The following is a 26,599-nucleotide window of genomic DNA, read 5'->3' as shown; positions in this document are numbered from 1 at the left end:
GGAAACCCACTCTGGTAAAAATCCCCATCAGGGCCCGGGCCACTGCAGGTGCAGTGATGGTTCTCAGAGGAATAGCCTCTGGGTACCGGGTGGCGTGGTCCACCAGAACCAGGATAAACCGGTGGCCAGAAGAAGTCGGTGGATCCATAGGCCCCACAATGTCGATGCCCACCCTCTCAAAGGGGGTGCTAACGACAGGTAGTGGTTCCAGGGGAGCCTTCAGCTTAGCCCCTGTTTTCCCACTGGCTTGGCAGGTCAAACAGGTCCTGCAGAAGGTATCTGAGGAGACCCTCATCTGCGGCCAATAAAAATGTGGGACAAGCCTAGCAAAGGTCTTGTCTTGACCCGAGTGTCCTGCCAAAGGGATCTCATGGGCCAGTTCCAAAAGAAAGGCCCTTTAGCACTGGGGGACCACTAAGGCCCTCGATGACCCATGCACAGGAGCCTTGGGCTCACTGTAAAGGAGCCCATCCTCCCAGTAAATATGATACTTCGCGGAGGCATTGCCTGCTGCTTGGGCTTCGGCCTGTCGCCTCATGCCCTCAAGGGTAGGACACTCCTTCTGTGCCCGGCAAAACTCCTCCCTGGTGGGCCCTCGTTCCACCTGCCACTCTGCAAGGGTAGGTAAGTCCCCCAAGGGAGCAACATCCCCCTCCGTGGACTCCGGTGCAACCTCCTCAGGTGCCCCATCCATCTCACGGGGTGACTGCCCCGCGGCGGCCTTCCCACGCCCTCGGGCTCCTCCCTTCTTAGCAGCTGACTGGGCCATTTTTCCAGGCTCCAGCCCTGGTTGACTCCCTTTCCGGGCAGCCATAGACCGTGTGGTAGCACAAATCCACTCCGGTAACCCCAGCATCTCCACATGCGCTTTGAGCTCTACCTCCTTCCAGGCAGTATGTTCTAGGTCATTCACTAACAGACAGTCCACTGGCATGGCAGGGCTCACAGCAACTCTTAAAAGGCCTTGAAACCCCTCCCCACTCAAATGGAACCTGTGCTATGGGATAGTGACCCCCCCGGTTGTCAGCCATCACAACTGGATGGACTGCATCGGGAATTATTTGCTCTGGGGACACAAGCTGACTCCTTACCATAGTCATGCTGGCACCTGTGTCCCTCAGGGCCTCCACCCCCGACCATTGAGGGTGACCCACTGCTTATACTTGGTAGTATTTGAGGGCACATGGACCTTAGGAACCATCTCACTGTCTCCCAGAGACACTAGGACAAGCCCTGCCCCCTCACTCCCATCATCTAGGGACAGCTCCTCCCCAAGCGCTACACTAGCCACCCCAGGGTTTTTACCTCCAGTGGGCTGTGGTGCTCTCTTGCGACACTTGGGATCCCCCTTGTAGTGTCCAAGTTCACCACACTCGTAGCACCGGACAATTCTGGGCTGCTGACCTTTGTCAGGATAAATGGGCTTCTGGTGGCCAGATTGGGGCTGGGACCCAGACCCTTCCCCTTGTGAATTATTTTGGGGACCTATGGAGAACTCTTTCTTTTTGTCTCCCCCCTCTTTCCTCTGGTGGGAACCCTGACCACCCCTTTGGGAGTCCCCCCCAGGACCCTTGTTGGACACCCTGGTACTGACCCAGGTGTCCGCCTCCTCCGCAAGCTTCCTAGGATTGGTCAACTTGAGGTCAACCAGGTGTTGGCGCGGCTCTGGAAAACATTTCTCTAGAAGGTGCTCTCTTAAAAACAAGTCATACAACCCTTCATTGTCATGCACATTGCTGCCCCGCACCCAACCATCTAAAGCTTTACTAGCGTAGTCCAGGAAGTCTACCCAGTTCTGTGTGGGAAGTTTTTGGCTATTCCTAAACCTCTGCCTATACCTTTCAGGGGTAAGACCGAACCTCTTAGGCAATGCGGCTTTCATGACAAAATAGTTAGTCTGGTCTTCCTTCTCTAGGTAAAGGAGGGTGTCCCTAACATCTGGAGGTAGGTACTTATACAAACCACCCCCCCAATAACTCTCTGGGACCCCATGGGCTCTTAAAGACACCTCATAGGCGACTAACCACTTATCAATATTATCCCCCACCTTAAAACTGGCCATCACATCTTTAGGCATAAAGACCCTGGACTCACGTGAAGCTTCCATAGGTACGCTGCCACCATTCTTGTTGCTGTTGGCCCCTACTTCTAGGGCCCGGATTTCCAGTTCCTTCAGGCTGAGCTCATGGGCAAGTTCTTTTTACCGCATAGCCAGTCGCTTGTTCTCGCGATCCTGCTCCATGGCCCACCTTTCTCTTTCCCGCTCTTTCTCCAGCTTGGCAAGCTCCAACTTGAGCTGTCTCTCCTCCCTCCTGTCCTCCAGGTCCTCTGAGGACAGGCTCTTCACTGACACACTACTGCCTGCCCTGGAAGGTACCCTTGTACCTGGTAACAAATTACCATTTCCCGCCAAGTGCAGTAGGTCAAGATTTCCTGTGGTGTCATTCTCCGGTCCTTGCCCGTCCCCATCTCCTTCTGGGTGGGCTGTTACCCATGCTCTCAAGGCTTTCTGAAGCTCTGACTTCTTGGCGCTTCGCTTGAAGGGCACCCCTTTCTCCTCGCAGAATTCCTTGAGTTGTGCCACTGTGTAAACTTCCAGATTGGCCAGCTCGAATTCCATCTTGCTAGGTAGGGCCTCAGACGTTTGTAGAGAAAACCAAATGGGACTTAGGCAAAAGGACTTTTAAAAAGAGCAGCCAGTCAGGGAGAATTTAAAAAAAATTCAAAAATGCCAATTGGAGAGGGTAGACAAAAATTCAATAGAGTCAGGTGTAGGGTTGCGGTGTACACTGCATTGCTGCGCGGTGTTACACAAGCACAAGTCCTATCCCACCGCTCGATCACCAATGTTAGAACCGGGTCTCTAGTTGGCAGGGGTATGTACCCTAGTCCAAGTAGGGACCACCGCTTCCGACCTGGTAGCTTGGCGCAGAGCAGCAAAGGTGTAACTTCAGAGGCAATGTGTAAAGTATTTGTGCAACACGCAGCAGCAGTGACGCAATAAGAAACACTCACAAAAAGGGACACCACACCAGTTTGTATATAAAAATATAAATATCTTTATCTAAGAATTATGAGAGATCAATCATCAGGTAAATGCAGTTGCAGGCAATATCAATAATTAGCCAATTCTAGCTTCCAGCCCAAATCAATGGTATAAATGAATCTAGTTGCCAGGCAAGATCAGTATTCAAAAATGGACCCAGTTTCCAGGTGAGTTCAATAAGAAAGGAAAAGTCACACACAAATCCTGGGTTCTCAGAGGGTTCTCTCTGTTGCCTGCGTCTATGTAAGCCAGCCTTGCAGGTACAACAAGTCTGTTCACAGGGGTTATGGCGGCAAGGCTGGGGCAATACCAAGACTTTACATGTGCATCCAGCCGTCCCCTTGAAGGCTGCTTGAGTGGTTTGGCAAATCACAAGTAATGTGGCAACCCAAGTCCGGTCCTCGGGGGCCTCCGTTCAGCTCAGGGGGGCACTTGCACAATCCTTCCCAACGAGCCTCCCCCACGGTACTGCCGCGTGTGAGGGAGGGGAAATGCGGTATCCCTGAAATGCCCCCAATGCAGGTGCAACAGTCTGGTCGACCCGCTGCCCTGAAGACAGCTCCCCGCAGCCCGCTCCCCCAGTGGAACAGTTTCCCAGGAGGCCTCTTGCCCAAGACGACAATAGGCGCGGGAGGCTCTGCACATACCCGGGCTTTACCTGGGAGCCAGACGGGGGCTGGCAGCAGTTCGGTTCCTCTCCCGCCTTCGGTGTGACCTTCCCTGTCCCGGCCGAAGCTGGGGAACCCTTGAGGCAGCTACCAATCCTAGCGCGGACCTCCAGTGACGTGAGGGGTATCCCTCGAGGCACATCCAATGAGGAAGCGGCAGGCTGATGACGCGACAGGGACTCCTGGCGATTGCAGCCAATCCCAGCACGGCCTGGGGCTAACGTCGCACCAATCCCTGCGCGGCTTCTCGGACGCTGGAGATGGCGCGCCCGGGGCTCCCGGCCACGGCGGTGATTACGGTGCCAGTATCCCGCTACGTTTAAATGCGGGCTCCAGTGAAGTGCGGACACCGCGTCCAGCGCCACGGGGTTGATTTAATTAAGGCTCCCAGTCCGGCCCTGCGGCGGTGACTTCAATGGGCCCCCGCTTCACTTCCACAGCGCTTCCCAGTGCCCCAGGGGCCCGGTGGCAGGGGTGCTCTTCAGGATCACCGCGCTTCAATTCCTTTCACAGCGCTAAGTGGCACAGTTCGGTCCCTGTCAGAAGTTATTCCACAAGGGGAGGTTCCCAATGTTAGCCTATGGAGGATTAAACCTTACTGCGGGAGCAGTGGCTTGTGGCAGATATGCCAGTCTCACAAGGTTTTAGGGAAGAGCACCTGCACCTCAGCACTGTTTAGCAGTGGTGAGGCGCCCAGAGTCCTAAGTCCAACGAAATGTAAGGTAAAAATGGGAGGCAAAAAGGGCAAAAATGTAGGGGAGACCACCCTAAGGCTGACAGGTCTAACAATGGGTTTCCATGAAGCCTGCTAGTTGCTGATGTACCAGTTTTTCAAGAACCTTGCTGGGGCGGGCAACAAGGAAATGGGCCTGTAATTGGCCGGTTCGTCTGGGTCTGCGCCCAATTGTACCCAATTGCAGTACCCAATTGCAGTGGCTTCTCCTTGCCCGACCCAGGCTCCAATTGCTAACATGGATTACTTTAACTTTTTTTTACATTCATAGTTCAGAATTTTTTTGAGTGCTTCGCCAGTAAGGTTAAGGAGATGAACCTACTGCACTATATTGATGTGCCTGAGACCCGGACGGACCCGATCAATTTAAATACCTGCTTAAATGGCTCTGAGTGGCACAGAGGTGAGGCGATTCATTTAATTCACCAGCACTAGCCGAATGCTTTGTTTCAACATGATACCCGCAGGCCTCTTGGGGATGGGGGCGGTTATAGGTCGTTATTGTGCCTAATAAACAAAGTTAATCCTTAAAATATGCAGCCATTACTTCAGCACAGATTCGCCTTTGACATGAAGGTCAGAGGTTTGAATACCGGCCAGGTGACTCAGCCTTGCATCATTTCGTGGCAGCCATAATGTGTACGATAATGATCACTCCTATTAATAAACTGCCGAAAGGCAATTCACTTTGTGACTACAAAGTGCACGCAGCGCCTTATCTGAATTCTAATCGGATGCCTGGAATGGAAATCTAGAAGAGCAAATACTCAACGTTCTACAGTAACTGCGTGATACTGAGAAGTGCTGGTAATCGCCAATTGAATGTATTGTGCACCTGCTGAGAAGTGCAGGTATATTTAAAGAAGTGAATATGCTTATTTAAAGCACTGACTCAAATGTACATTGTATTAAAATAAAATAGTAGCTGTAATTTTGGCAGACTGATGCTTCTCACGAAAGGCCTTCCCATGTTAAGTTGACATGTGACTGACTCTTTTCCTGCCCTATTGCCTCTTTAACAGGAGCCTGCCTGTCCGGTTTTTCTGTGGGACACCTCCATTGCTCATTCCAGGATGTGACGTCACTCACCTCTCGTCAGCACCGCAGATTCCATCCCTTCCTTGTACTTGGAGAGCACGGCTTCCAGCTCGCTCAGCTCGATGAACCCAGAGCCGTCCATGTCCCACTTCTGGAACAGGGCCTCGAGGACGAGCTTCCGCCGGGCAGAGAAGGCCTCGCGACGAACCTGGAGACACACAGCAGCAGTGGAAGTCATGAGAAAGGATGTGTCAAGGTTAGCTTGGTATACATTTACAACGAACTGACCAGCTGGTGAGGACATTTTGATAAAGTGGCGCCAAACTGCGCTTTAAAGCTACTCTTCAAATAAACTGAATATGCAATTTGACATGGCCCCCGCCATCAAATCACAAAATAAAATATAAAAAAAAACACTTTCCTTCAATTCTACCAACGACTTGTTTTCATCTTGCCACTTCAAGGTAGATTTGCAGTCGGATAGTCTGAATAACAAAGTAAAGGTAGAGCTCAAACCTTGCATGGCAGAACTATGTTTCAGGTTAGAAACATGTCCCAGGCTGGGACAGCAAACCTGGGTGCACTGACCTCCGAGGCCCGTGGCAGCAGTTCATTCTAGTGTATGAATTTTTCATTGTCATTGTGTGATCTTTATATGTTGTAAGAATGTGAATGTCGATAATCTCACAAGTGGTGACATTCTTTTCCCCTGGTGACCCTCCATGCACTGGTGGGCCTCAACAGCTGATATTATGAGAGCAGGTGTAATGGCGATCTTGTGACAGTAAAGGGCACTGCAGATCCCACCAGCCCTGGAGAGCAGAGCTGATGGTGGCACATGAAGACCACAATAGGCAGCTACCACACTGCGACACCATAGGACGCCACAAAAGCGCGCCAGGTTGGACAGGGACTTGTTGCTCTGACAGCCAACTGGAATTTTGTCTGAATATCTGAAAATCCTTGCTGCAGTTCTGGGGGTCTCTAGCAGCACTGTTGGTATAGATACGGCTCCATTGATTCAGCACTGGACAGGATGCATGGATGTCGTTGAGGGTTCACCAGGGGTCGCAGCAGGCCCGGCTCCAGGAATTTTTATTTGGGTGGGCCAAGGACGCATTTGGGTGGGCCACTGCAGGCTCGATTTGTCGCATATATGTCTGGGCAGACCTGCATCAGGGCCCCCTTTATCTCTTCTTAGTCTTACAAGGCCCAGTAAAACTCACTCTTTTCCAAATCTCTTTTTAATGTTATCACTCTCAAAAAGTGTTTTTCCATGTAATGTTACTTTGATTGGGAAGAGGAGGTTTCTGAGGTGGGAGGATCAGGCAAGTGATACTTCTCAGGCTCCCTCTGTGTGAGCCTTCAGGGAGAATCCATCTTCATTACTACCTCCACCTGACCTCGGACTCTGCAACGCACTGCCTTACAGGCTTGAATATCCACTTCTCGACAGTGCACCTTACCGAACAGCTGACCTTGGACCCCAGCCCCATATCAGGCACCATCTCCCGGTAAAAACATTAGTAAAATCACCTTCATACTTAAAACATTGAATAGAGCAATAAATATAATTAGCATGCACTTTAAAGTATGCTCCACAGTGGCCCTTATGGCCCGACTGCCAATTAAATAAACAAAAACAGAAAGGCCATGACAGGGCCGGCTTCAGCGCTGATGCAAAAGTCTTTTTTGGCGCTGCACCAAAAACCTCTTTCTCCATAAATACCTTTACTCCCACCTTCCAACAGTGCCCCTCATCCATGCATGCCCCCCTATTGACCTCTTCCTCGGATTCCCTCACTGCCACACGCCACAAGTGCCCCTCATATCTCCATAGCCCCTCCCACTCATGACCTCCTCCTTGGAGACCAATACCCCTTATCGCTCTGTAGCCCCTCCCACTCAAGACCTCCTCGTCTAACTCCCTCACTACCATCCTTCACCAGTGCCCCTCATCGCTCCATAGCCCCTCCCACCACCTCCTCCTCAGACTCCCACACTGCCACCCTCCACCAGCGCCCCTCATCTCTCCATAGCCCCTCCCCCTCATGACCTCCTCCTCAGACTCCCTCACTACCACCCTCCACCAGCGCCCCTCATCGCTCTATAGCCCCTCCCACCACCTCCTCCTCAGACTCCCACACTACCACCCTCCACCAGCGCCCCTCATCTCTCCATAGCCCCTCCCCCTCATGACCTCCTCCTCAGACTCCCTCACTACCACCCTCCACCAGCGCCCCTCATCGCTCTATAGCCCCTCCCACTACCTCCTCCTCGGATTCCCTCCCCCAATGACCTCCCACTCTGATTCCCTCACTGCCACCCTCCACCAGTGCCCCTCATCTCTCTGTAGCCCCTCCCCCTATTGACCTCCTCCTCGGACTCCTTCACTGCCACCCTCCACCAGTGCCCCTCATCTCTACGTAGCCCCTCCCCCTCATGACCTCCCACTCTGATTCCCTCACTGCCACACGCCACCAGTGCCCCTCATCTCTCTGTAGCCCCTCCCCCTATTGACCTCCTCCTCGGACTCCCTCTCTCATATGCGTTTCATTTGTTGTATAGCGCTACTCATATCAGTGTATTGTGTGTCAGTATTTTACACCACACACACATTACACAGAGACAATGAATCATAGAAGTATGTAAATCAGTCTACAGGGAATGTCACATAAGCCAATGAGGATTACAAGGTGTATGAATCACATGCCATCCATACTGGTGGGCAGGATATTTTAAGAGGGTTTGGTCTGGGGAAACACAACCTTAGGATTTAAAGAGTATTCCATGGGGGTCAGCTTTACTGATAAAAATGTGTATCTGCCCAAACACACTCATTTAGCAACATTAGAATAATGAAATACTGGGGAAGTTCTAACTATATCACACAAAAAAAAGCGACGTTCTAATTATACCATTCATGTTTGTTTGCAGCTCTTTGGTGGCAGTTCATTGTTCACTGCCTTTTGTTAGGATTGTAACTTCTGAAGTAACACAAGGATCTCTGTGAGAAAGGCAGTAACCCACTGAGCTATCCACATAAAATACAGTGCGTCTGCATTTAAAAAATACTAACAGACAAACGATTGCTCTAAAGCAGGTTCATTAACCACCAACTTTATCTGGGCATTGGCATTTTGTATTGTTTTATTGTTCACCAGCATCGGCTATGATGAAATTATAAAACCTGTTTAAATGAAGCACATACGAAGCTTGTGTCCTGCTGGGCCTGTGCAGATTTTAAAAAGAATTTTTTTTGTAACACATTCTCTTACCTACTCCATTAGTCATACTTTGTGTCACAGCCTTATGTGATAAGCAGCTGCAGGGGTCAGGGGGTGACTAGGAATAAACAGACCACTTTTCCCCTGCGCTGCATAGAAAAAGAAATATCAACGCAGCAGGACAGGAGGCAAAGCTTACCAAAGGTTACCGTTGTAAAAGAAAGGATTTGTCCCCTTTCACCATGCAGAGATGAAGGGGTGAAATAAGTAAACAAAGCCTAGTTAACATTTTAATGGTCTTTTAAAGACCTGTTAAGTACTTTGGTGCGGCTGCGAAAATCTTAAACTGTCTGTATGTGTGCGCCCGGGAAGCTGTCCCGGGCTGACACACACGACCTGTGCCTTTCACGCCTGCCTTCAAGCCCTCACTGCGAGGGCCAAGGCTCCTGATTGGGTGGGCCAGGCTCATCTTTGGGTGGGCCGGGCCCACCCGGCCCACCCGCTAGAACCGGGCCTGGGTCGCAGCCGCAGTTGCGACCCCTAGCTTCCCTCCTGTGACCCCTGGCACTGCCTTTGCGACCCCTGGCTTCAGAGGTGGTAGGGGCAGTGCCAGAAACACAAGCTAGACAAGGCTCCAGTGAGTCTTGTTTACATTCTACGCCCCTCAGCTATATCATGTGAGGAGCCAGGTAAGAAAGTGCCGGGGTGTCTCCTGCTGCCACGGAGCATGTGAAGGGAGCTGGAAATACAAGAGAGAGAGGGGGTGGAGGGTAAAGACTCTAAGGGGAAAGGAGGGGGAAATAACAAAAAGGAAGAACAGGAAGATGACACCACAGAGAGACGAGGGAGAGAGACAAAGACTCTCTATTTGTGCATGTGAGAGAGAGAGAGAGAGAGAGAGAGAGAGAGAGAGAGAGAGAGAGAGAAGGGTTAAAGAGACAGCAGAGGGAGGTGACTGGTGTGAGAGAGGTATAGACAGGTTTGAAAGAAAGTGTGGCAGTTGAGAGCAATAGGTGATAGACACATAGACAGGTGACAAAAAGATAGTCAAGAGATAGACATAGGGGGGATTTCAGTGAGAGGGCATGTCCATATGAGAGATGTGATGGACAGAAACAGGTAAGTAAGAGATAAGACTGGTGGAGAAAAGTGATAAAGAGAGACAACTGGTGATAGACAAATGAGCAGCAGAGGGAGATTGGTGAGACTTGCTAGAAAATGTCAGCTTAGGGAAGGCCAGGTAAAAGACAAGTAATAAAGATGCAGCTGCGAGCATGGAGACAGGTGAAAGAGGTGAGGGACTGGTGAGAGTCTATTTAGAGAGGAGAGGCACAGAATGAGGGAGACAGATGAACAAGTTACTAACCTTCAGTACCACCTTTTCTGATATAACCGCAGATTCCTCACCTTTGAATTTTCCAGGCATCAGACTGGATCCTGAAGATTTTTTTATGAGCATTACCGCTGCGTGCCGGTGGGTGGATTCGTTTGGCTCGACGTGCGACGGCAGCACCCATCCCGGAAATGACATCCGCTGCACCTATATAGGCTCAATTTAGGCGCGCTGACGTCAGTTTCTTTTCACGACTTTCCACACCAGAAGCACAGAGCCATGAAGAACACAGACCACCGGTGTGGGAAACTAAGGCCCTAAAAAGAGATCAGCCCTGTCCCTAGGAATCCTTTCTCAGAGCAGGGAGGATGGGAGGGTTGGTAAGGTCTCTGTGGCTAGATATAGTGTTTACCAGATAAGGTGTTATTTAAAGTAAGTAACTTGTTCATCTGATAAAGACTTCTAGCTGCAGATTCCTTACTGTTTAATAGATACCCAACCAATACCATCCCCGGTGGTGGGTCTGTGGACCAATTTCAAACAAGAAGTCCTGCAGAACCGAATGGGCAAAGTGCCCCACCCTAAGGGCCTGATTGTCCAGCAGTCAGTAATGTTTGGTGAACGAGTGCAGGGCAGCCCACGTTGCTGCCTGGCAGATGTCCAGGACCCGAACTCCATGAACTAATGCAGTGGTCACATCTTTAACTCTGGTTGAATGAACTTGCAAACCTTCTGGAGGTTGCTTCATGGCCAATGCATAGCAGACTTTAATGTAGATGGCCATGGTCCACTTTTGCACAGCCCGGCTTTTCTTCGCACCAACATACCTCACGAAGAGTTAGTCATCCACCCAGAACGCTCATGTGCGGTCAAGATAGAACAACATCAAAAGAAGAGGGTTAGAGATAAGATAGTAGAATATGTTTAGAATTGCCGCTCTGCAGAAGAAACGTATTTATACTGTGCATAGACACTGTCTAATGACTAAATGTACTGCTGTGATTTTGTCGTTTTGTTTTAATAAAAAGAGTTTAAAAAAAACAACAACGCTCTTTTTAGGTCCCGATGGTGGAGTCCCTCCACTTCTTCAGAAAGATGTAGAGGAGCGTAAAAGGTAGGCTGTGTGATGGACTGGCCTACGTGAAAATGGATAACCACTGTGAGTAGAAAGGAGGCCGTTGTGCAAAGCACCAGTTTGTCAGGATAAACTGAAAAGTAAGGCGGCATAGATGGCAAGGCCTTCAGCTCACTTACTCTATGGGCAGATGTAATAGCCACAAGGAAGGCTGTTTTAATCGTCAGATGCCTGAAGGGACAATTATGGAGATGCTTGAAAGGAGCACACATCAAGAAAGTCAACACTAGATTAAGGTCCCACTGAGACATGATAAATGGTGAATATTGTGGGTGTGTATTAAAATTACTGAGACCTGTGGAAGGGGTAGTGGTCTTCAGAGTGTCTCAATCACTCCAGTTCAATCTATGCTAGACATGTATGCCCTTTTCCTGTCCTCATCTCCTCCATTTGCAAATCTTACACCTTATATCTTTCCTCTTCAGTACCCTCTTTTCACTCTCTCCTGAAAGCATTTTCTCGCATCTTCGTCACATTTCACCAAAGCCCAAACATACAATATGCCAACTCGCTTGTAAGCACTGCAGTTTCTTTTTCTTTCACCTTGTCAATATTTTGACAACTGTGCACCTTCTTCACACATTTTTGCACAGATACATAATTGTAACTGGAATACATGATTGTGCACTCTGCAGACAGACCAAGGATTGGGTGATCATATATTTTAAACACCTTTTTTGACCTACTGACAGGCATTATGAGAAATGTGCACTGTCTCCAGCCTCGACTCCAGAGGGAAGAGATGAACAAGACTCTTTAGAAACCCATGTACAATAGGGGATTTGAAGAAAGAAGGTTGGTCAGGCAGCCGCAAAAAGGCAGAAAGAGCAGACAGATATCACTTAAGAGTGCCCAGAGCACAGCCCTGCTGGACAAGCAAAAGAATAAAGAGTAAAACTACAGAAAGGAGGACAGAAAGGGGATCAATGTATTTTTCTGCACACCAAGCCACTCATTTTTTTCCAACTGCAGGCATATACCTTCTTGGTGGTGGGACGCCTGGCTGCCAAGATGGCGTCACAGCCTTTGGGAGGAAGGTCAAAGGCTGTCAACTGGCAATGCTCAATCTCCACACAAGAATACACCCCTTGTGTGCTGGTAAGGCCAAAAGTGAGCACGGTGAATTGAAAGTGCTTGTGGCCAACCAGGAACCACAGGTAATGCCAGTGGGCAAGTCCAACGCTCCCATTCAGTCTCCTGGGTCCAGGGCAGACAGAACCTGAGCTAAAATGAGCATTTTGAATTTCTCATTCTTGAGGAAGTATTTGAGGGGCCATTAGCTGGTCGTGAGATGGTGGCATAAATGGAGGGGTTGTTACAAAGGGGAGGCAGTAGCCCCTTCTGAGGAGTAGCAAAACCCACCTGTCCAATGTTAGGGCCTACCTGTGGAGCAGGTGATGGTGAATCCTGCCGCCAACTGGATTCCCCTTCTGGTCATGGGGCAGATTAGGAGGGTTTTGAGCAGTGCTTAATTTGTAAAATATTAAGTGCCAGGGCTCTGACCAGGAGGCCACTGCAGCTTGCACCACCCTTCGCCCCTGTCATCGCTGCCAAAACAACTACTAAACATCTCTCTTGCATGGAAATGCAACAGTTCAGATAATTCCAGGTCCCAAAGCTAAAGGAATGGCTGTGGAGGCAGGTATTAGTAATTTTTTTATATATATTGTTTTCCCTCAACAACTGTTATACTGCTCATCTCTAAATTACATGAGCAGCGCCATCTTGTGGCAGACTACACTAAGTGTGGTGTTGATAATTAGGTGTGGGTGCGAGCACTGGAAATGGATTACGTGCCGGTGCTCAGCACCTGAAAGCTCCGGCTCAAATTAAGCACTGGTTTTGAGGCTGGAGCTGCTGGGGGATGGTGGACTGCCCAGACGGCTGGCAGCCTGACCCACGAGGTCTGTGGGTACGGCAGTATCTACCACGCAGAGGTTTGAGAACATGCGCAGCTCAGTGGCTGGGAGAGAATAGGTGTGACTGAAAGCCCCCTCCATAGCCACACAAGGAGGGAAAGGCGGATTGAGGGTTGCGTGGGGCCACAAGTATCGCCCAAGGACTTGGCGGTAGCCAGACTGTCCTTAAAACACTCCAACGTAGAATCCGCCTTGTCTTGAAAGAGACTGGTTCCATCAAAGGGCATGTCCATAAGAGAGAATTGGACATACCCCAAATGCCAGTCATCCTCAACCAGGCGCCTCAAAGCCACCATCAAAAAACTGCTCTGCCTAGAGAGTCCACAAAGGATAGTGAACTTCGCTGTATCTCTCCCATTGGCAACAGCCTGAGTGAGTATGGCCCGGGCTTTCACCATAACTGTTGGCAGCACTTATGCAACCATGTCCCACAGAGCATGGCAGTAATGGCCCAAAAGGAATGTGGTGTTCACGGATCACAATGCCAGATAGGCGGGAGAAAACATCTTCTTTCCCAAAGAGTCCAGCCTCTTGGATTGCTTATCTGGTGGAGTGGTAGGGAACGTACGTTGGGGTGTAGAGGCTTGGACCACCAAGCTCTTCTGGGTAGGGTGTTGGGTGAGGAAGTTTGGGTCCCCTGGGGTGGGGCAATGGCAGCAGGTGATCACGCTATTCAAAGGAGCCCCTGTGTGAGTATTGGGTCAAGTCCTCAAAAGGAAGTCAGTGAGGGCATCATTGAAACGGCAGTAGCAGTTCTGAGGGGACCACTCCCGGCTGCAGCACCTTTGTCAAGACGTCAGTCTTGACTGCCACTGAAGGCAACTGAATGTAAAGGACCTCAGCCATACTCCACACCACCATTGCATGAGGAGCTCCCTCCTCCGTATCCACAGCAGGGGGGAAAGCATACCAGTATCTGGAGAAGTATCCCGTTCGCTAGCTTCACTCAGTTTCTCACACCAGTCCATGTTAGGGTCTGGTATGCCTCGGGGTCCAGCAACCCCTCCCATTCCTCTCCGAGTCCTAACCCAAGGAAATAGGATCCTGTTGGTGCCAGATGCGATGCCCCTCTGGCTCCATATCCGAATCTGAGATCAGAATGGGGATGGCGCTGCCGGTGGGGGCTGGTGCCGTTGGGAGTTTTGACATCGGTGCCCCAGGAATGGATCCTTGGGGCCCGACTGGAGCTTGGCCAATGCCGCTGGTGCGGAACCAGATGGGGCCTCTACTGACCATGCAGAGCCAAAAGGCATGCAGGTAGGATTGACCCGCCCAAATATGAGACGCGTAGCCTCATAAAACTCCTTTAGCTGGGCAGGAGTCTCTCCAGGAAAGTCGGGGAGGTGCAGAGTCGGCTCAGGCTCTACCAGGGAGCCAGGTTCTGATTGTCAAAGCTCCCTTGTCTTGCCGGCCAACAGGTGAGGAGAAGTCGAAGACCTTTTAAACTACTTCTTCTAGTGTCAAGACTTACCCGAATGCCCAGAGAATGGGACGAGGATCTCGGACTCCATAACCACTCCCAGGACCTTCCCCTAGACCAGGACCTCAAGTTTTGTGCTGTCGTCCGCCAAGCCACCATGAGCTAGAGGGACGGCTCCTGCAAGGCCTTAGGATTCATGGAGCAGCACTAAGATCACAACTTTGGGTCGTGGTTGCGCTCGTGACACCACAGGCATTCACGATGCAGATCCGTCACCGACATCAATCGATGACAGGCTCCACAGGGCTTGAAGCTGGCTTTACTGGAGGACATCCCTGCCACACCAGGAAGAAAAAACCTCGAACACTCAACAAAAAGTTTACAAAACTCAGTGAAGCAGTGATTGAAGAGGTAGCTCTTCTACAGATCAGCGTTGGCTAGCACAGAAAGAAAAGAACTAACGTCAGGCGCGCCTGGGTGGTGCCTATATAGGTGCTGCGGGCGTTATTTCTGGCATGGACGACGCTGTTAAAGCATGCAAAGCCAAACAATGCCACCTACCGGCGCACAGGGATACTACTCACGAAAAGTCTTCCGGATCCAGTCTGATGCCTGGGAAATTCAAATGTAAGGGATCTGCGGTTTGAAGTCACTATCAGATGAAAGAGCTGCTAGAGACAATGAAAGATACAGCTCAGACAGAAGGGAAGGCAGGTGTGAGAAAAGTTCAACAATTAGACAACTTAATAAAACAGCTGTAAGGAGGACGAGTAAGAATATGGCAGCTGAAAGAAGGAATATTTAGAGAGGTGATAATGTGACAGAGCTGAATTGGAGACAGAACAGTTCTACAGTTTAAAAAAGAAAGTGGAGATAAGAAGACAAGTTAGAGAAAAACAGCTGAGGGAGAGGAGTGGAAAAGGAAAGATAAGAAACATGGAAGTTATATTAAGATAAGACAGGTGAGAGGAGGGAGATAAGTGAAAGAGGTGAAAAAGAAATAGTACAGGTGAGAAAGTCAGGTGAGAGGGGAAGGTAAGTGAGATATTAAATGGAGATCAGTAAGAAATACAGTTGAGATACAGGAGACAGGAGGGTGAGAAAGAGACAGCAACAGCTGAGAAACAGACAGCTGAAGAAAGGGTGACAGGGCCAATGGTCATTTGATATCACTTCCTGTAATTTAATTGGGGGTAAAATGCTATGTGATGTCACTTCTGTACCCTAGCATTTTGGTGAACAGACGTTGCTGACAGGGAGGTGCTCTTACCTTTTCCAACCGCTTGAATTTCCGCTCCTCTGTCTCCATGTACCCGTTTCGAATGAAGGCAACCAACTTCTCTACCACTGGCAGGGAGGTCTCTTCCGCCAGGAAAGATTCCATCAGCTGCACAAACTGGGGCAGATTCAGAGAGCTCCGGTCAAAGGCGCTATTGATACGGGGAGGCTCCCAGGAGTGGATATCAGTTATGATGGAGCGCAAATCTGGGCAGGGGGCAGAGCAAGAGAGGAAATGATGGAAAGCACAAATATATGATGAAACATGATCAGGTTTAAATACACCCAGGCCGGCCTAAATGCCGCATGCTCTTTTTTAATATGAAAAACTGTTTTATACCTCAAGAAAGCAAGTATAAAGACCTTCAAGAGCTAAATCATGACGTTTTTCCACGGCTCATCTGAAACTTTCATGCCTACAGAACCGTTTACCTTGAACTGCCTGTAGGTGGCAGCAGCAGATAAAGCATCTGAGAACTGTCATATCTTAACTGGGGACAGAGCCATCTGCGAACGCTTCAATTACCAAGGGCAATGGAAGTATACAAAACATATTGGTCCGTTTCTACCCTACAGCAGAAGCTTCATGCGGCCAATTCACAGGGGTATTTAAGAAGGAGAAGAGGCTACAGAGCCTCCCTTTAGAGAGTGATATCTCAAGCTTGGACGTTTGCATCGCCAACGGGGAGGCAGAGACACTGGTGCTGGGACACCAGTTAAGACTGCGCCTCTGGGAGTGGCAGGAGTTGTTGCAGGATAGCACCAGGGCACAGGCTCTGGCCCCACAACATCGTCTATACAATGTGGGAGAAAAGGCTAGTAAACTGCTGGTGTAGCAGGATAAGAGAGAAGCAGGTAGTAGGTAGCAAAAAATGTCTTTGTAAGTCGGCTACACATTGACAATTCCCTATAAGGCATGGATACTCGCAGGGCACACGTCCTAAACAAGCATTTACAATGCAACGGTTTCGCCTTTGGAAAAGTTAGAGCTATTGGCATTGTAAATGACAAGTTTGTATTTATGTGTTGGTTTTGAAAACAGATAAATAAATGGCATTGTCATTTACATTGCCAATAGCTTAATCTCTCACAAATGTGAGACCTATTGTACCCTACTGACGAGCTCAGCAGACAGCAATTACTACCACACACACACACACCCAGAGCCACACACACACACCCAGAGCCAGCCACACACACCCAGAGCCAGCCACACCCAGAGTCACACACAACCAGAGCCACACACACACACCCAGAGCCCCCCACACACACCCACCCAGAGCTCCACACACACACACACACACCCAGAGCCACACATACACACACACACCCAGAGCCACACACACACACACCCAGAGCCACACACACACACACACACACACCCAGAGCCACACACACACACACCCAGAGCCACACACACACACACCCAGAGCCACACACACACACACACCAAGAGCCACACACACACATACACCCAGAGCCGCACACACACACACACACACACACACCTAGAGCCACCCACACACACACCCAGAGCCACACACACACACACACACACACACCCAGAGCCACACACACACACCCAGAGCCACACACACACACACCCAGAGCCACACACACACCCAGAGCCACACACACACCCAGAGTATAATATAATAAATAATATTTTTACTTTGGGGTAGTTTAAGGACAGCGGAGATCAGAATTTTCATGCATTAGTTTGATTAATTAGGTTAGTGCATTTCCATAGGAATTACTTGGCATATGATGTTACAAACCTTTTTAAAGTAGCATTTTGTGCTAATAATGGTTTTTGGTATAGCGTTTTATTGCACGGATACCAACACAGTCGGCAAAAATCTAAGGAAAAGTCTGTTTTTGAAGTAAAAAGGAGCAACAGTGAAGGGATCTGGCCAGAACGGGGAGGCAGAGACACTGGTGCTGGGACACCAGTTAAGACTGCGCCTCTGGGAGTGGCAGGAGTTGTTGCAGGATAGCACCAGGGCACAGGCTCTGGCCCCACAACATCGTCTATACAATGTGGGAGAAAAGGCTAGTAAACTGCTGGTGTAGCAGGATAAGAGAGAAGCAGGTAGTAGGTAGTAAAAAATGTCTTTGTAAGTCGGCTACACATTGACAATTCCCTATAAGGCATGGATACTTGCAGGGCACACGTCCTAAACAAGCATTTACAATGCAACGGTTTCGCCTTTGGAAAAGTTAGAGCTATTGGCATTGTAAATGACAACATTTGTATTTATGTGTTGGTTTTGAAAACAGATAAATAAATGGCATTGTCATTTACATTGCCAATAGCTTAATCTCTCACAAATGTGAGACCTATTGTACCCTATGGACGAGCTCAGCAGACAGCAATTACTACCACACATACACACACACACCCAGAGCCACACACACACACCCAGAGCCACACACACACACCCAGATCCAGCCACACACACCCAGAGCCAGCCACACACACCCAGAGCTAGCCACACCCAGAGCCACACACACCCAGAGCCACGCACACACACCCAGAGCCCCACACACACACACACCCAGAGCTCCACACACACACACACCCAGAGCCACACACACACACACACCCAGAGCCACACACACACAGAGCCACACACACACACACACACACCCAGAGCCACACACACACACACACACACCCAGAGCCACACACACACACACACCCAGAGCCACACACACACACACCCAGAGCCACACCCACATACCCACCCAGAGACACACACACACACACCGAGAGCCACACACACACACCCAGAGCCACACACACACACCCAGAGCCACACACACACACCCAGAGCCACACACACACACACACCCAGAGCCACACACACACCTAGAGCCACACACACACCCAGAGTATAATATAATAAATAATATTTATACTTGGGGGTAATTTAAGGACAGCGGAGATCAGAATTTTTCATGCATTAGTTTGATTAATTAGGTTAGTGTATTTCCATAGGAATTACTTGGCATATGATGTTACAAACCTTTTTAAAGTTGCATTTTGTGCTAATAATGGTTTGTGGTATAGCGTTTTATTGCACGGATACCAACACAGTCGGCAAAAATCTAAGGAAAAGTCTGTTTTTGAAGTAAAAAGGAGCAACAGTGAAGGGATCTGGCCAGAACGGGGAGGCAGAGACACTGGTGCTGGGACACCAGTTAAGACTGCGCCTCTGGGAGTGGCAGGAGTTGTTGCAGGATAGCACCAGGGCACAGGCTCTGGCCCCACAACATCGTCTATACAATGTGGGAGAAAAGGCTAGTAAACTGCTGGTGTAGCAGGATAAGAGAGAAGCAGGTAGTAGGTAGTAAAAAATTTCTTTGTAAGTCGACTACACATTGACAATTCCCTATAAGGCATGGATACTCGCAGGGCACAAGTCCTAAACAAGCATTTACAATGCAACGGTTTCGCCTTGGGAAAAGTTAGAGCTATTGGCATTGTAAATGACAAAATTTGTATTTATGTGTTGGTTTTGAAAACAGATAAATAAATGGCATTGTCATTTACATTGCCAATAGCTTAATCTCTCACAAATGTGAGACCTATTGTACCCTACGGACGAGCTCAGCAGACAGAAATTACTACCACACACACACACACACACAGAGCCACACACACACACCCAGAGCCTGCCACACACACCCAGAGCCAGCCACACACACCCAGAGCCAGCCACACCCAGAGCCACACACACCCAGAGCCACACACACCCACCCAGAGCCCCACACACACACCCGCCCAGAGCTCCACGCACACACACACACACCCAGAGCCACACACACACACCCACCCAGAGCCACACACACACACACACACAGAGCCACACACACACACCCAGAGCCACACACACACACACACACACACCCAGAGCCACACACACACACACCCAGAGCCACACACACACACCCAGAGCCACACACACACACACACACCCAGAGCCACACACACCCAGAGCCACACACACACAGACACCCAGAGCCACACACACACCCAGAGCCACACACACACACACACACCCAGAGCCACACACACACCCAGAGCCACACACACACTCAGAGTATAATATAATAAATCATATTTATACTTTGGGGTAGTTTAAGGACAGCGGAGATCAGAATTTTTCATGCATTAGTTTGATTAATTAGGTTAGTGTATTTCCATAGGAATTACTTGGCATATGATGTTACAAACCTTTTTAAAGTTGCATTTTGTGCTAATAATGGTTTGTGGTATAGCGTTTTATTGCACGGATACCAACACAGTCGGCAAAAATCTAAGGAAAAGTCTGTTTTTGAAGTAAAAAGGAGCAACAGTGAAGGGATCTGGCCAGAACGCATGGCATGTCCAGCATTAAGTGGGGGAGGGTCGGCCGCCAACAAGGTTTTAACTCCAAGCCGGGAAATCGGAAAGGGGAGGGGTGTCCAGCATCGCTAAGCTTTTGGGCAACCCTGTCCACACCATGGCAAATATGCCTGGGTCTTTCATGTACCGCCTGACTGATGGAGGTAACTCGCGCCGAAACAAAAAACTCCAAAGACAATATTTTTATTTTACCTCAACAAATAAACGTCATATGAACTAAGGCCCCAGGCGCTGCCGCTCACGGCGATCGTGCTAAGTGCATCATCGATGCTACATTTTAAAAGGTCGAAACAAGCAATGGCGGGAGCGTTACTAGAGGGGAACTTAGAGGTCCAGTTCGCGCCGGCCCTTCACGGTACACCGAAGGTCAGGGGAGAGAGCATTCTGGAGCCAGTTAGATGTTGCACGCGAGGTACAACTCTCTGACCTCAAACTACATACACACCACAAAGTGCCTTACTTCCTGCATGCGCCAAGCTTAAAGCAGTACACAACCACCACGCTTAGCAAGAGAATGGCAACACAGGGCTTCACCCACACACACCCAAGTGTTGGTCCTGGAATCCATAACGGAGAAGATGCATTTCTGTCAAACTGTTTTTTCCTAGTTTGTTAAAACAACGGCCTAAGCCACCAGAAATGTCACTAAGGAGGCTCTGCAGAGACTGAGGAGGTGTATGCAGAGACTGAGGAGGTGTCTGCAGAATCTGAGGGGGTGTCTGTAGAGACTGAAGAGGTGTCTGCAGAGACTCAGGAGGTGTCTGCAGAGACTGAGCAGGTGTCTGCAGAGACCGAGGAGGTGTCTGCAGCGACTGGAGGCTGTGCAGAAACTGAGGGGGTGTTTGCAGAGACTGAGGAGGTGTCTGCAGAGACTGAGGAGGTGTCTGCAGAGACTGAGGTGATGTCTGCAGAGACTGAGGTGATGTCTGCAGAGACTGAGGGGGTGTCTGTAGAGACTGAGGAGGCTCTGCAGAGACTGAGGAGGTGTCTGCAGAGTCTGAGGGGGTGTCTGTAGAGACTGAGGAGGTGTCTGCAGAGTCTGAGGGGTGTCTGCAGAGACTCGGGAGGTGTCTGCAGAGACTGAGGGGTGACTGCAGAATCTGGGGAGGTGTCTGCAGAGTCTGAATGCTGTCTGCAGAGTCAGCAGAGACGGAAGGCGTCAGCAAGGAGGGTCGTAGCTGTCAGACGCCTGGCTCGCCGTCCCGAGGCCCTGGGGCAGCGGAAGAGGCTCGGGTTAAACTCTGGCTTCGCTGTGATGCTTTCATGAGGTTTTTAAGGGTGAGTTAATGACCTGAAAGCCCCTTCCTGGGGCAGTTATGAGCAGATGCCCTCAGAGTCTCGCTGACTGCAGCGACCACAGCAGAGAGAGAGGGGCTCTGGCCCACCCCGTGCCCTGACACCCGAGCGACGCGGGGGGGGAGGCCGCTCCTCGGCCGCCTGCGAGCCGTGGTGCATGGGGAGAAGGGAAAGGGCTACCTAGGGGGAGGCTGACCCTCAGAGTCACGGGGATAGAGTTCCGCCGGCCCTGGAAGTCAGTGGCATCCCTATGCCCCCCTGACGACGGAGGTGTGTGCCCCGGTGCCGGGAACGCATGTCGTGGGCACACTCGCCCTGTCTAGGCACCTCCTCTCAGCAAGGAGGCATGGCACGGACAGTGTTAAGACCACCTCTGACAGGACTGCACAGGTGCTGCCTCCTGACGGCATCCCCACAAGCCCCCGCTATGCTCCCTCGACAGCCCAGAACCCACTGAGATACATAACAACGGTTGGTTCATCAGGAATGCATCGTACTGTCTGCCCCGGGGCGCAGTGCCAATAAAGTTCTCAGGTGAACAGCCCTGAACATCTGCCCAGCGGCCATCGTGTGCCCCAGGCCTCGCGGTGTAATAATGCATGTAGCACTTCCTGCCAGAGGGTCTCTGCTTCAAAGCACTGTAAACAACACGTGGAAAGAGGCGACTTTTCCATTCAGACCTGGGTTATTTCGGATCAGTCCTGGCACTGAAAGCTCGAGCACAATCTGCAGTGGAGCCCAGCCGTCAGCCCGACGTCACAGGCAGGCAGCTCTAAGGGTGCAAGCCAGACGTGAACTTGCTTGGCTCACTCCCTTTGCCATGGCTCACTAAGGCTGCACGCTGGTGCAACAGCGGCAGACTGGACAAACCCTGCTCTCAAAAGTGCTGAGACGGGAAAACGCTAAGTGCAGCACTTAAAAAAAAGAAATCAAAGAAACAAATACATGTAGGGTTGTTGTGAGCTCTTTGGATAAAACAGGTGAGAGGAAGAGAGAAGGATCATGGAAAGATGGAAGTGTGTAGGAGCATAGAAAGGAGGAGATGGAAGGGAGATGGAAGGCCGTGAAAAGGAGCCCAAGGCAAGCGGAAGACTGTAGCATTCTATCGGATAGAGAACACGTTCTTCCACCGCCAGAAATGGGTATTTCAGTCAGAAATGCAAGTTTTCTTTTCGGAAAGGACCCCCTCCCAAGAAGACAGCCCGCGCAGTGCCGGCTGCTGCTACTGGTGCAGTTAAGACCTCGCCGTCCCAACCAAGGGCAATAAAAGCTGTGTAAATACCACTATACAATAGTCTAATCTCGGAGCATCTGTGAAGCCTGTGCCTCCCGCCGTGGAAATAGTGCCAGGCGCATCACCGGACTCCGAACGAGCGTCTTTCCCCTCTGTCATACCGGCACTCAGTGATGTGACACTTTATACTAGACACACACCTGCGTGCAGTACATGGAGATGGTGGGTGAGTAACTGGGCATTCCCATGGAGTGAATGTCTCTTCTAAAACAGCCCGTGAAGAGGCCCCTTCCACAGCACGGGCCCCTCAGCTGTAAACGCAGTACAGAGCGCCAGGCACCAAGCGCCCCGCGTACCCTCCCTGCGGGGGCAGCACCTGTTAGGAGCGTCGCTGGACAGGGGCGCCAGGGTCCGCCTAGCGCCTGAGTTACTGGCTACCTACCTTGTGGTGCGGTGTGATCCTGGATAGATCACTTTATTGAACTGCGCCAGTCGACCCTTATCGGCCAACAGTGTGACTTTTTAGAAAGAGTCAGCCACACAATATTAGGGGTTACATAAGAAAAGTGGGCCGTGACATTACTTTTTGTCTCCATAGTCCCGATAAGTCTGCTCTCTGTTACAGTCACATCTATGTTCTCTTCCTAGAATATTAAACACCTGCGAAGGCTTCCCTTATGCTGTCCTCAACCCACGCATTCCACTTTATAGGGCAGTTCCAAATCTTAGGGGTATCCTTGCCCCAAAGAGGCGGGCAGGGGCGCCCTGCCAGTTTTTGGTATGCTTCACATCACTGACTGGGCAGAGGTGAGATCCGTTGGCTCATCTGTGCGCTGCCGTGTCATGGGAACTCACCTCTGATCCCGGCTTCCCCCATGTGAGCGCGCTGTGATCCTGTGCAAACCCTTTCTCTCCGTGCGCCGCGGTGAAAAGAGAAGGGGCCGATAAGAGACAGGATGAGCGTCTGCATGAATCCCGGGCTCCAGAGTGGGCATCCCTGAGTGTATGCACCTCGATTGCACCGAGAGATGCTGCCCTCCCTGACCCGACGGCAGAGTTGATGCACATCTCAGGAAGAAGCAAGAAGTGCGGATAAAGTGCTGCATGAGATGCAGGTACCGCAGAGCTCTCAGTCCCAGCTCTCCTTGGTACTGAGAGCGCCGCTACCTGCCAAGTACTGGCATAATCCGCCCTTCCTGCCCCACATGAGCATAGGCCCTCGTGACAGACAGAAACAAGCAGTGTACGCAAAGTGCTGCACGCCGTCGGGGCAGCTGTAGGTATAGCGGGGCGCTCCGTAACAGTTGGCACTTAGAAAGCACTTAAATACTGATGACACAGCACTTCCTACTCAATACTCAGGGTACTTCGATCTCTCCTACTGGGACACTCTTCCCTTCATACCCCCGCGTTAGCACTGATCACAATGACAGGCAGAAACAAGATGTGTCCATAAAGTGCTTCAAACAGCTGAGGCAGCTGCGAGTACCCGTGGCACAGTACCAGTACGTGATGATACCTAGAGAGAGTACTCTAACCGCTCAAGTAGTGAAAGAAGGCGCACTTGTACTCTACGTTAGCACTGATCACACTGACAGGCAGAAACAAGGTGTGTTCCTAAAGTGCTTCAATACAAGTCAGGTCCCGGGCCGGCAGCCAATCACAGCGCGGCCCGGGGAATGACGTCACGGGGGTGTCCCGGGCCGGCAGCCAATCACAGCGCGGCCCGGGGAAGGACTTCAGGGGGTTGTCCCGGGCCGACCGGCGGTGATTTTCACACGGCAACAGATGAGGGGTGGGCTCCCTCAAAATAAATAAATAAAACGGGACTAAGCAAATTAAAAGAAGCGCTCCTCAGCGCGGACCTCGGCGAGAGGGAGGGTGTGGGGGGCGGGACTTAAAAAAAGAGACAGAAACACCCACGGATCGCATCAAGCAGCGGACCTCGGCGAGAGTGAGGGTGAGGGGGGGCGGGACTTAAAAAAAGAGACAGAAACGCCCCCGAATCGCATCGTGGCGGGGGAAAGAGTAATTGACAACCATCTCTTCCAATGGCTAGCCTCCATTTATGGAGCTAGCCAATGGAAGAGAAGGCGGGACAAAGCCCCACACTGTAGGATCATAAGATTTCGCCCTGCGCAGTGCTACGGCATGGCGAAACCTAAAAAAGAAGTGGGGGGACGCTGTCACCGGAAGTGAAGTCAGGAAAGGAAGTGACATCACGAAAGGTGGCTTGCACCATCGGGCTCATTGCCTCCCCTTGCTCACCCCTTTGATGCGATTGCTTCTACGAAATCAGCGTGTGTGCAGCGTGCGGTGAGCTCCGAGCTCCTCGTCCCAAAGAGGCCAAAGAGTGAAGTCCAGCTATTTGGCAGGGGGGACGGTGTCCACCCGGTAAAATAAGTGGGGGGACGCCGTCCACCCGCGTGGTACCCCGACTCGGGCCCTGGATACTCGCAAACATCTTCCCAGGGGCCAAAAGGTGTGCTCTGTGATGTGACCGAGGGACACACTGATGCCAGGGGAGTGCGGTCGGGCCACAGGTAGAGGTGTGCATTGGCCTTAAGGTGGGTGTAGGGGAAGCAAAACATATACATCTAGTTGCTGAATTGCACTATGTGCAACCAGAAAACCTGGGATTCATCTCGGCTTCCCCACTTTAACAAGGTGTGTGATCCTAGGCAATAGTTTTACTTCACTTTCCCTCCTTTTTCTTCATTATTACATATACGTGGACTCGAAGTACATGACTTCAGGATACTTGCTGTACAAAACCTTCTCCTGTGTTTAATTTCTACTATAATGTTTTACTTGTACACTAGTTACTCAGGCAACCTAAATAGTGCACATGACAACCAACTTAGCTCTTTAGATCACTATTGGCATTGTTATCAGGGTGAAGGGAAGAATTAATGTTTCTAAATTCAATAGTGAAAAATATCACTTTAAAAATAATACTTCTCAATGCACTGATATTATCTGATGTAGTAAAGTGAGATGCTCCTGAAAGTAAATTAAATACGCTTTTTGAATTTTGAAGAGACTTATATCACATTTTTACACTTTTGCTGTAAGATGACTTTAAAAATGAAGGTGCTCCTAAAGTTATGTGGTGCAGGACTTGCTAGTTACTTCCTTTCTTGAACACCAATTAATCTTTAAATAAATCTTTCTTGTTTATTTAACTTTGTTTTTTAATTATTTGCCTCTATCCAGTAAACAGCTGAACAACAGGGGGCCACCTGTAAAGGTCAGGATGGCTGCATGTGGCTTTGAGTGTCACTGCTTTTCAAAGGTAAAGTGCAGAGAGGCACAGTCCTTTCAGTTTCTAGTAATTGTATATGAATATTCCTTGAATATTTCCACTTTACATGTTTTGGGATATTTACAAAGGCATTTATCAGTATGTGATGTATTCACATAATCGGAAATGCCTTTGTTCACTTGGTCCTGTGTGGCAGAGAAACAGAAGTTTGCAAACTGTGCAGCACATTTTTGGCAACTAGAAGGTACTGCTTCATACAAAGTTTAATTATGAGCTTAATAGTATTAGTGTGGAATACCATGTGGGAGACTACAACCCCTTCCTCATATTTCGCTGCGTTGTATTTTCTTATTACAGGTGAGTTCTCACATCAGAATATGCCGGTTATAAAACTATGAACACCTGGTCTCTCGTAATAAGGTATTGTAAGCAACTTGTGATGACAGAGTGTGCGAAGTCCATGGCGGCCTCCACTCAGTGTGAAGAAAGCTGGTACAGAGGGCCCAAGCCCTGTAGTTTGTAGAAGCAGCTTCTAAAGTACACTCAGCCTGATTCATCAAGCTAAATTGCACTCGCAAAGGGCAAGATTCTCAGAA

At 50.0% G+C, this 26,599-nt stretch overlaps 1 protein-coding gene across 2 annotated transcripts in view; it reads right to left on the bottom strand.

Annotated features, from left to right (window-relative positions):
• The window catches only part of EFCAB5 (EF-hand calcium binding domain 5), a 335,299-nt gene that overhangs the window by 153,347 nt on the left and 155,353 nt on the right, over positions 1-26,599 (bottom strand). The window contains exons 11-12 of one of the 2 annotated variants that reach the window (XM_078680019.1): positions 15,790-16,004; positions 5,537-5,693 (exon numbers count right to left, since the gene is read on the bottom strand). The exons of the other annotated variant lie outside the window; for it this stretch is intronic. Coding sequence (XP_078536145.1) covers positions 5,537-5,693; positions 15,790-16,004 — 372 coding nt within the window. The remainder of the gene's footprint in view (positions 1-5,536; positions 5,694-15,789; positions 16,005-26,599) is intronic. 2 annotated transcript variants of the gene reach the window in all.

Source organism: Lissotriton helveticus, chromosome 3_1 (genome assembly GCF_964261635.1).
Source record: "Lissotriton helveticus chromosome 3_1, aLisHel1.1, whole genome shotgun sequence".
In the NCBI taxonomy this organism is placed as follows: Eukaryota; Metazoa; Chordata; class Amphibia; order Caudata; family Salamandridae; genus Lissotriton; species Lissotriton helveticus.
Note: the sequence above shows the minus strand (reverse complement) of the source record. Positions and strands in the feature narration are given on the sequence as shown.